This window comes from Condylostylus longicornis, unplaced genomic scaffold (assembly GCF_029603195.1).
Source record: "Condylostylus longicornis isolate FDR11 unplaced genomic scaffold, ASM2960319v2 ptg000031l, whole genome shotgun sequence".
NCBI classification, from domain to species: domain Eukaryota; kingdom Metazoa; phylum Arthropoda; class Insecta; order Diptera; family Dolichopodidae; genus Condylostylus; species Condylostylus longicornis.
The window spans coordinates 8,546,857-8,557,183 of NW_026578000.1; the positions used below are offsets into that span (position 1 = coordinate 8,546,857).

Here is a 10,327-nt window from a genome sequence, read left to right on the forward strand (position 1 = left end):
GAATGTACAATTTTTATTTGTTTTTAAAGACTACTTAGTTGCATACTTATTAGACTTTTTAGATATTTCCATTAAAATTTAAACAAAATACTATTTTGCCAATATTCTTTGTTACCATCCTTTTTCCTATAGTTTAAGGTCAGCTTTAACAAGTAAGGAAAGTCAACTAATTGAATAATATTCATATTAATTGAGGTTTATGTATCTTTATTTTGTTAATTTCTTCATATTTTAAATGAACATCAGTCTTTCCAGAGAGTCACACAAAATATTTCACTGGAATTATAATTACAAATAACACTTTTAAATCTTAATCTTTTGATATTGGGAGTTTTTGTTAAAATTATTTATGTTTTTTCATGCATATTCCTTCTCAAACATTTTCAATTGAGACTGAGCCGTTTATATGTTCATTATTTATTAGTTTGGCTTCCTCCTTGAAAACAATGTCAGCAGTTGTTAATTCATCCTTTTTTTCATTGCTTTCTGAAACCGTTGTTGGAGAACTAGTTTTTATTGAATTTTTTATTTGGGCCTTATAAAGAACATTTAACTCAAACACGTCAACATCAGTTGATGGTTCCTTAAAAAAAAATATATGGCATTTATTTTAGTAATTTCTAATTTAACTGGTATCACAATCATTACTTTTTTCAAAGCTGTGTCAGGAACTTGTAAATGATATCCTTTTTTACACAGATCTATCAGAAGCTGTAATCCCTGTTTCTTTTTATCACCACTGAATTTGGTTACCCAAGCATCTAACAATCGATTATAATATCTTGGTCCCTCAAGGTACTTTAAAAATTCGTATGAATTTTCACTAGGAAATATTCTTTCCAATGGTTTGCTTCGAGCTAATTCATCTTCTGTAATTATTAAACACCGTACATCATCAGGGGTTAAATCATCAAGTATTGTATCTAAATACTAAAAAATTTAACAAAATATTATGCCTTAATTTAAAAAGTAATATAAATTTTTACTTCATCTCTGTACTCAATTTCTCTGTTAGTGTATTGATTATGCTTTCTAACTTCATCTTGAGACAAACAAGTTGTAAAAATTCGTAAATCATAACAGAGTGGACCGTTTATATTGTATTCCGCTTTAATTAATTTTTCGTGTTGCTGTGAGAGTTTTGGAGGTACCTAAATAAATACAGAAAAATATATTGAAAACCTTGTTTTAATAAAAATTTCCAAAATTTTTAAAAATTTTTACCTGATATAAAACACTATTTAAAACTGCTTGGATCAATGGACCCTTAACATGTTGATCTAAAGGCAAATCTGAATGCAATGATGGCGAAATATTGACCTCCAAAAGCCAAGGTATTAAATTTTCATCAAGTAGCACATCAAAACCAAATAATTCATAACAGTTATAGCGGCTATTTACATTGGCCTTAAACATGCGATTTAGGCAGCCTTCACCGCCTATTACAGTTTTAATAACTAAGTTTCTTAATGCCCCCCATAATTTTGTTGTATTAATTCCACGTTCTAGAAAATAATTCCACAAGGATTTTAACGTCCATTTATGACCTTGGCAAGCATTGTGATCTTCGTTTTTAGCATAATGTGTTGAAAATTTGTTAATACTATAATTGGTTAAGTGCATGCATCTGTCTTTTAATGAATGAATGTCGTCTCGGTATTGCACTAAAATATAATAATTTTAAATTCATTTCGATATATTTCGCCTCAACTAATTACCTGAAGCAAAACGAGCTAAACCATCTGTATGCATAAAAACCCTTAAGGGATTTATTGAAGTTATAATTATATATAATCTTAAATCAAATTTATTTCCGTTTATTAAAAGAGGGCGTTCAATATATCTAGAAGAGGTTTTATCTGATATAGTTTATCTTTATTATAGAACAAGATATTTTATACTTTTGTACAATAAGAGGTTTTTGTTTAGGGAAATCAGTCCATCGACTAACAACTTTAATACCAGATCCTCTTGCACTAGCTGGAGGTTTGATAATCCATTTTGTTCCCTTTTTAGCATGCTTAGGCCATGATTTTTTTAGAGCTTCTAAGTCTTGTGGCAAGACAAAGGACCTGCAATATTTGCCTTTCTTTAAAATACAAAATTTAAGCAAGTATGTCCATTAAATACTTTTGCATGAATCCAAACTCCTTTTTTCCGAATTTTGTAATAAAATGTTTAATATTGCGCCAGACGCTGTCTTTGCGACCTATCTTAAATGTTCCTGGCAGATGATTATATTTTTGATGTGATTTTATAGCTTTAAAACAAGGACTTTTCATATGTTTTTCCCAAGATGCCATCCAATCATTGGTTTCTGTTTAAAAAAAAAAAAGAAAACGTAAAATACGCCTTTCGTTTTGAAGAAAAAAATAATAAATTTTTTTTGAAATTTGATATTACTTTTTATTAAACGAAACCCTGAATTTGCAACCACTCTGCGCACCACTTTCGGCATTACTATACTGAAACGCCACTTTAAAACTCTTTGAAGTTCGGGAAGAACTGGAGGTCCTTTTTCAATATGTGATGAGAATGTTAAATAAGGAGGTACTAAGGGAAATAAACTCGGAGTTAATATAGAATTTGGTGTATAATATTCAGATGGCGTTGGAATATGAGGAGATGATTCTGATAAATGTAGGGTCGCATCTGCACTGCTGTTAATTACGTTATTTTCTGTTTTAACTACGCATTCTGATTCAATTTTATCTTTTGCATTTAACAGGGTGTTAATAGATTCGGCGGAATTATTTCTCTTTTCAAATAATTTTATTGGACTTTTGCTCTCTAATAATTTATTAAATTGCTCTTCTTCAGGATTTAAATAATATGTGCATCCGATATATTCATCATCTGAATCATCAGTTGAATCCACATCTTCAGCAGTATCAATAACTATGAAAATAAAATAAATTTTATTATTTGCCGTTGTTTAATAGAATTATTTGGTAAACTTACCACCTAAAAACTCATCATCATCATAATAACTATCGTTATCATCATCATCAACATTTTCTAATGTGTTAACTTGAACATCGGCATTAAAAGATGGTATAGTTTTGTTTTTGATATTTTTTTTTTCTTGTTGATTAGCGAAATCTGTTTTAGCAACACTTGTATTTCGCCCACAATTTCCTGTTTGAACAGAGGTACTAATATTATTTTGAGAAGTATGTGTGGAGGCAACAGAACGAATAACTTCACCATTTATTGTTGGCCGTTTAACACTTTCTTTATCAATATTCTTATTTTTATTGTTATCAATGTAACTTGTAGATTTCCCATTTATGTGGATAGATTTAGATTTTAGTGATGGAATATTTACTAAAACATTATTACTTGCTGCTAAATTTTCATTATTTTCAGTTTTTCCGCTACAATTTTGAGTATTTTGCAATATAATATTGTTATTTTTTATTGAGTTAATAACAATTTTGCTTTTGTCCGATTCCTGAGTATTAAGTAAGCTTAGATGATAAGGATTGACAATAATATTTTTCGTCAAAGAAGCTAAATTTCCAATATCATTCGCCTGACCATTTGATATTATATGATTAAGGTTTTTATGCTGATGCTGATGGTTAATAAAATTAGAATGGGATGTATCATTTGAAATACCTTGCTGCAGTTTTGTATTATTATATGATGATGAACCATTTATTATTTGATTATTTGTTGTTATTATTGGTGTTACAATATTTTTCGAGTTAAAGGAATGATAGTGGGGAGTTTGTGAAGGCATGTAATCTTTCTTAGTTTTATCGATAAACATTTCTATATTTGTGTTAATTATAATATCAGTGTCATCCTCTCTTGCACGTTTAAAAACCAACTGAATGTTGTTTAAAACAGCAATGCAACATATATATATATATAACATAAACGAGGAAAAACAAAGGAAAAAAAATATGATGTTAAAACATGTTCAAAAAATTAACTAAATAACATTAACTACACATGCTATAAACTAAAGTATAAATTTATGAAAAACATTTCCATTGTAATTGAAAATAAGATTAAGTTATTTCATTAAATAATACATTAAACAAAAGAAAGAAACCAATATTTTAAAAAACTTATGTGGAAACATTTGAATTAGGTGTTTTAGAACAGGAAAATATTAGAAAATTAATAAATTTTCCAATATTAGAATGGAAATTTTGCTAAAATTCATTAATTTGTTCATTCGTTTGTAAAGAAAAGATTTGTAAGCTTTAAATATTTGTTAATAAGTGATAAATAAATATTTGAAGTTTTTCTGAATGGAATCTAAAAATAAATGAAATAAACTAAAAATATCGAAAATAAACAATTCAATTTGTTTAAGGCCAGACTATATAGAGACAAAATAAAACTAAAATACATTGACGTTTTCACGCTATTCTAAAATTGTAAAAAAATTTGCCAAAAAGCATAATTTCACTAAAGCTTATTTGTTTACAATTAAATTATCATTCGAATATTGGTTTACTGAGCATTGATAAAATTTTTTTTTTGGCAAACTAATTTAAAGGACTGACTTGGTAACAAGTATTAAAAATAACAATTAATATTATTTAAATTTATTTTTGAATAGCGATTTCCCTGACCTCTTAGGAATTCTATTCTATTTGTTAGAAACGTTATGTACAAAAAATAAGCACAGTAGCGCAAGATTAAATTTTCTATTTTTTTTTTGTTTATATGCTATAATATGAGCACATACTTTGTTTTGATTTATTACATCATTATTTACTTTGATTTTTTTAAACACAAAAAACAAAATTATTAGTCAGAAAATCGTTAACGTTTAAGTGAGTGAAATTTTCCATTGTTTTAAATCCTTTGATTTTTCATATTTATTTAAATATTTGAAAGAAAATAATTTTAGGTAACGATTTAATGATAAGTAGAAATGAAAAATATTTAATACATTCATCATTTTCTGCTTATGATAAATACATAATATGAACATAATTCATAATAAAAGAAACAAAAAAATTGTTACCCCATCTTCTGGTTCATGAAAATTTTTTAATCTCGCATCACTTTCTGAATCACTTTTAGTGCGAGCTCTGCGTTTAGAGGATTCTGTAGGCTTGTTTGCAACACTTGTCAAACATCCATCTACAGTATGCAAATGATTATGAGTTGTTAATAGAGTTGGAGGACTTTTAATATGGTCCTTATATGTCTTAAAATAAAAAGCATACAATTTTATATCAAAATTCTTGGTTTGTAAAAAATCAATAAAGAAATTATTTTTAATTAAATAAACATACTTCCACATCTTGTAACCATGATTCCCGGAAGTCTAAAATTTCTGGACCAATTCCACGACCATTTTGTGATGGATTTTTTCCCGTTGTTGTTACCGAAATATTTTCTTTTGCATTTTCCTTTATTGTTGGAGAATGTTTTTCACTAATTGGTGCCATTTTACTACAATTGTCACGTTTATTATATTTGCTACTATTTGATTTCTTACAAATATAATTCCTTTTTTTATTACTAATAGTATTTTGTACTAAATTCGAATTGTGTAGTCTTAATAAACTATCTTTTGAAATTCCAATGCTATATGTTGGATCCGAATAGCTCCGCAAGTAACTTAGTGTTCCGTATGACTGATAGAAATCCATTTGCAATTAAAATTAAATATTTGAGAATCTAAAAAAAGATTTTTTGTATTTTTTTTTTATCATTATCTTTATATCAATAAGTATTTAATTAACATAACAATTAAAATAGATATTTTAGTGTGCAAGAAAAGAAAAAACGTATTAAACTATTTAAAAAAGAGAATGAAAAGACAAAAAAAAAAATAAAACTGAAAAAAAATTGCATACAAATTACAAGTAAACCCTAAAATTTTATGTGGATTAAATTTTTACATGACTAACTAATTGATGGTGATTAGATGGTTCGATTTTTTCATTTTTTTTAGTTTAGATGTTATTGAAGTGTGTGTATATGAATATATATAAAAAGAAATGAAATAAACAATTACAGAGATACTTGTTGAAATATATCGCAAGTAAATTGGCAAATTAATCATATTTTATTCATTAGGGAAAACAGCAATTACAAAATATGCATAAGTAGATAATTGAAAAATGCAATTAGAATGTTTTGAGTTCTCTTATTTATCTATGAAATTTTTGCCTTGTTTATTGGTATTGAAACTAATGATAGGAATCTAAGGATAAATCAATATGAACTGTATTTATGGTGTCCTTATCCCTTTAAAATAAAATAAAGAAAAATTTTTAGTATTTTTTATTAATTTAATTTTTAATGTCGGCAATTAAAGTTTTATTTTAAAAGTTCTATTAATAGATTAACTTAAACGAAAACAATTAAAATAATATTACAAATACAAATGTGAATATTCAAATAAGTGGGTGGTGATGCGATAAAAAAAAAGTAGAATTGGGTCAATATAATATCGATTTGTATTTTGTATCACCTGTTGAATCAAATGCAGTTCAAGAATTCGGTACAAAAATTTTGTATTTTGTAAAAAAACATATATAACAGGTGCTTACATATGTAGATACTTACATGCTTACATATGTAGATAAATTGCTATTTTCACTATACAGATTTATGTACGAGTTAGTTTTTGTAATCCAGTACTTATGGATGTGTAATTGAAAAAAATCAATTATTGTAATGTAGATTATTAAAAAATTTGCTAAAAAATTGTAGAGTACATATTATGTACATTCATTCATAGATGTTTATTAATTAATTTAAATTCAATTTTTTAATGGAACAATGAAATGTAGATGTCTTCAATTTTATCGGTAGCTAGGTAGGTACATAGGTACTTTTTATATGAAGTAATTAAGAAAAGTGAAACAAAAAATTAAACTTTAATAAATTTTTAACACCGTACCTCTCTCTTTTTAATAAAGATTGTATTTTCGGATTTTATTACTAATTCCAAATCGCAATTAATGAAATTTAGACCTAATGTAAGGTAGACACTAATAAAGTTTTGGATAATATGTAAGAAGTTAAAATGTTAAATTTTTAATATCAAATATAAGTGCATAGAAATTGAATGTTAATTTTGTCCCAGATTATTGTGTTTGTTTCCTGCTATTCTCCAAACAGCCATTTTAGTTAATTGGCAATAATTATTTTATTAATTAATAAAGCAACTTACAAAAATTTATGTTAATGTAAATTTAGGAATTTTAGTTGAATAATGTTATTTGAACGTAAAGTATAATTTTAATTGATTTGAAATGAAAAAAAAAGCGGTTCAAACAAATTGTTTCAAACCAAGCACAAGCCTAACACCAGTCAATTTCACACTCAGTCTTAACCTTACTTTCATTTTTTTGTGTAATTATGTATATAGCATTTATATTATTTTCCACTCAATTAATTTGTTCCTTGAATTTTTGTTGTAAAACAATTTATATGATCTCTCTATTTCTTTTTATTTTAATTTAATTAAAATATTTAAATAAAAAAATATAAATATATTTTATTGGTAAAATATCAATAAAATTTAAATATAGTCGGAAAAAATTCTTACCCATTTTTTGCTCTTTGAAATTTTCTATTCTTAAAATCACCATACAAAAATTTTTATTGCTGCTTTTTTTAATCAAAAAATGTGATTTTACTTTTTAAATATAAATAAGGAAAATATTAATAGTTTGTTGACCTTACAACGAAAGTAAAGAAATTTTTTTGCAACAAAAAAAAAATTGTAAAATTTTGTCAACAAAAAAATTAAATTTAGATTTTGTAAACGTCAAAACTCTAGAAAAATGTCAAGATACAATGTGCTGCCATTGTTTGAGGGTTTATTCCAAGGGCTTTCCAAATATTAAGTTATAAAATAAAATAGTAGATGTCGCTTTACTAATTTCAAAAATTTTGATTGAATCGGAATGAGTTACGAAATTGGAAGTTTGACGTTAGTTTAATAAATAAAAAAAAAATTATAGAAATTTAAAACTGTGCAACAAGTGATACAAAAATAATATTTCAAATAATTTATGTATTTATTATTTTATTAAATTTATCTTTATAAAAAATTTTTTTCTTATAAATTCATGAATGCTAAAGATATAAAAATGATAAATTTTGCAAATTTAAATTTCGAAAATTATAATGCAAATACAGCGTACAAACAATTGTGTTCAATAAAATGCTAGATCTAGGAAACGAGTACATCTAAGAACAATAAAAAGGAGATCTCAATTCCAAAAATTTAGAAATCTAAATAATGTGTGAACAAAGATACACAATTGAACAACATTCCACATATGTATGTATGTAATTTCTGAAGTAATGTCAGGCCCAATATTTGATACTATTTTGGGTATTGGTGAATTTGAAAAATTACTGAATCTTTGAAAACAACTTAAGCAAGAAACGGATAGTAAAATGCAGTTAACATAATTTACTTTTTCGTTTGGTTTGTAATGAGCTCCATGAACATTCATTATGTGTAAATTGAAATTCTAGTAAAATTGTTAAGTTTACATATACATATATCTAAATATTGATGTAATAATGTTGGAATATGTAATCTGATATTGGAGCTCTAACCGATGTGAGACCTTTCAGATATACATAAGTAAAATTAAAAGAAAAAAAATAAATTTTTAAAAATATTTTCGCAAACTATTTTAAAAATTTGTATATGTAAACATAATTGTACAAACATAGATATCAGGTCGCTATTTCCGTTATCGAAAATTTATTATGGTATTTGAATTATCTAGCAAAATTACAAAAAATTCATAAGTAGTATTATGAATCACAAATCAATTATTTCCTCATGAGTAGGTAGGTACGTCATTTTTGTTATGAGTATATCTGTACAGATGATATATACATATTCTCTATATCTACAATTCTTTAATTAAAATTATTATTATGTATGACTGTGTATATTCTACACTTTTTCCAACATTTTGGAAATTTATGCATAATAAAAGAATTTTAGAATATGAAAATAAACAAAAAAAGAAAAACAAAAGAAATTCATCTGCTCAAAAATTTTGTTTATTTGAAGCAACGAGATTCTTGACAGCTAATTTAAAAATCATAAAAATACAAAAGCAATGTGTAGATAAGAAATAATGGGTATTCTTGGTGTTTTGAATTATTTTGTACACTCATAATCAATAAACAAAGTCAGTCAAGAATTATAAACCTGAATATGAAATGATCTTTTTAGAGACGTAACTAATAAAAGCCACGCAACAATAAACAAGAATGTTAAATTTAATTTAGTTTTAACCCGACTCAACCCTTAAATAGAAGAGTCTGATATGTTACACAAACTGAATCTTTTCGAAAATGTTGATGGAAGTCTTAGGTAGATGGAACTTTTAGTTGATATAGGCACAAACTTTATTTTAAATAACTATAGCTCATCTGAAATTTCATAAAAACCGAAAAGAGGTTTGTAAAAAAAAAATGAATAATTTTTTTTATTTCTTATCAGAAGGTGTTTAGAGTTGGCAAAACCATCAGTAAAAAGCTTTGAAATTCGTTTGTTTAAATGTTTACTGCTGCAAGCAACAGAAGGAACTACTAAGTCATCTATCGATAAAATTTACCATGCAAATTTAATAAGACTCTGTTTAAAATTTCTTTCAGAGGCAAACTTTAGAACTTTCCGTCACCTTATAAATGATATATCACATGGTGATTCTCTAAGCTTTAACTTTTTTCAGTTTGTAACATTAATACAAACAGAGTGTAAAATTTATAATATTCATCAAAAAATATTCTGATTTAAGTAATCTAATAATAATTATTTTGTTGTAATATCGAAAATATTTCATTCAAATTTCTGTTTTAATTAGATTTCACTTAAGTATGTATGTACATACATGGGCTATTTATTTTTGTTTCTTTGTGTGCTATATTTAGATTCAAATTTCAATCTTTTTTTCTCTTTAATAAAAATTGTTGGAAACTGGATTTTTTTTTGACCATACTCATTATTATCTACGCAAAATTATTTATACAACTCGTATTTTTAAAATGATCGTGAAAAAGAAAAAATATTAAGGATAGTGTAGTTTCCAATCAAATATTTCCACACTCGCTCATTACATGGGATATAGTAAAATAATTTATACCATATACATTTGAAATTATTTAAAATACTATGTGGGTATTGATTAGCATGTATGGGAAGAATTTATGTTCTAGAGCTCTGATGAATTTTTTAATAAAATTTTTTATTTAAGTAGCTAATAAAAACACAAGTATATTGTATGCTTTATTAAGTATATGAGTGATGTAGTTCTGTTTTTTGTTTTATAGTAGAAGTAATTCAACTATTAACTATTTCGCAGAT

At 25.6% G+C, this 10,327-nt stretch overlaps 1 protein-coding gene across 4 annotated transcripts; it reads right to left on the bottom strand.

The window, feature by feature from the left end:
• Window positions 1-159: 159 nt before the first annotated feature.
• LOC129608201 (tubulin monoglutamylase TTLL4-like) lies at window positions 160-7,690 on the bottom strand. Of its 4 annotated transcripts, XM_055519554.1 has the most exons (13): window positions 7,535-7,683; window positions 6,547-6,620; window positions 5,265-5,652; window positions 4,991-5,176; window positions 2,962-3,835; window positions 2,404-2,898; window positions 2,131-2,317; window positions 1,902-2,072; window positions 1,719-1,843; window positions 1,225-1,664; window positions 987-1,151; window positions 649-930; window positions 160-583 (listed from the first exon to the last, which is right to left on the bottom strand). In XM_055519554.1, the coding sequence occupies exons 3-13, from the start codon at window positions 5,622-5,624 to the stop codon at window positions 374-376; spliced, it is 3,495 nt and encodes a 1,164-aa protein (XP_055375529.1). In that variant the 5' UTR covers window positions 5,625-5,652; window positions 6,547-6,620; window positions 7,535-7,683; the 3' UTR covers window positions 160-373. The 4 variants fall into 4 exon arrangements, with proteins under 4 accessions (XP_055375529.1, XP_055375530.1, XP_055375526.1 ...); XM_055519555.1 differs by lacking the exon at window positions 6,547-6,620 and having other exon boundaries at window positions 2,962-3,577; window positions 7,535-7,690; XM_055519551.1 differs by lacking the exon at window positions 6,547-6,620 and having other exon boundaries at window positions 7,535-7,690.
• Between the last annotated feature and the right edge of the window lie 2,637 nt (window positions 7,691-10,327).

What these genes read in the sequence shown, in the direction of transcription:
- LOC129608201 (XM_055519551.1), bottom strand. Translation starts at nt 5,624, where the DNA reads ATGGATTTCTATCAGTCATACGGAACACTAAGTTACTTGCGGAGCTAT. An exon ending in AGGGTTTCGTTTAATAAAAA is followed by an intron (nt 2,318 to 2,403) that starts GTAATATCAAAT and finishes TTTTTTAAACAG; the next exon opens with AAACCAATGATTGGATGGCA. An exon ending in GAGTTTGGATTCATGCAAAA is followed by an intron (nt 2,073 to 2,130) that starts GTATTTAATGGA and finishes CAAATATTGCAG; the next exon opens with GTCCTTTGTCTTGCCACAAG.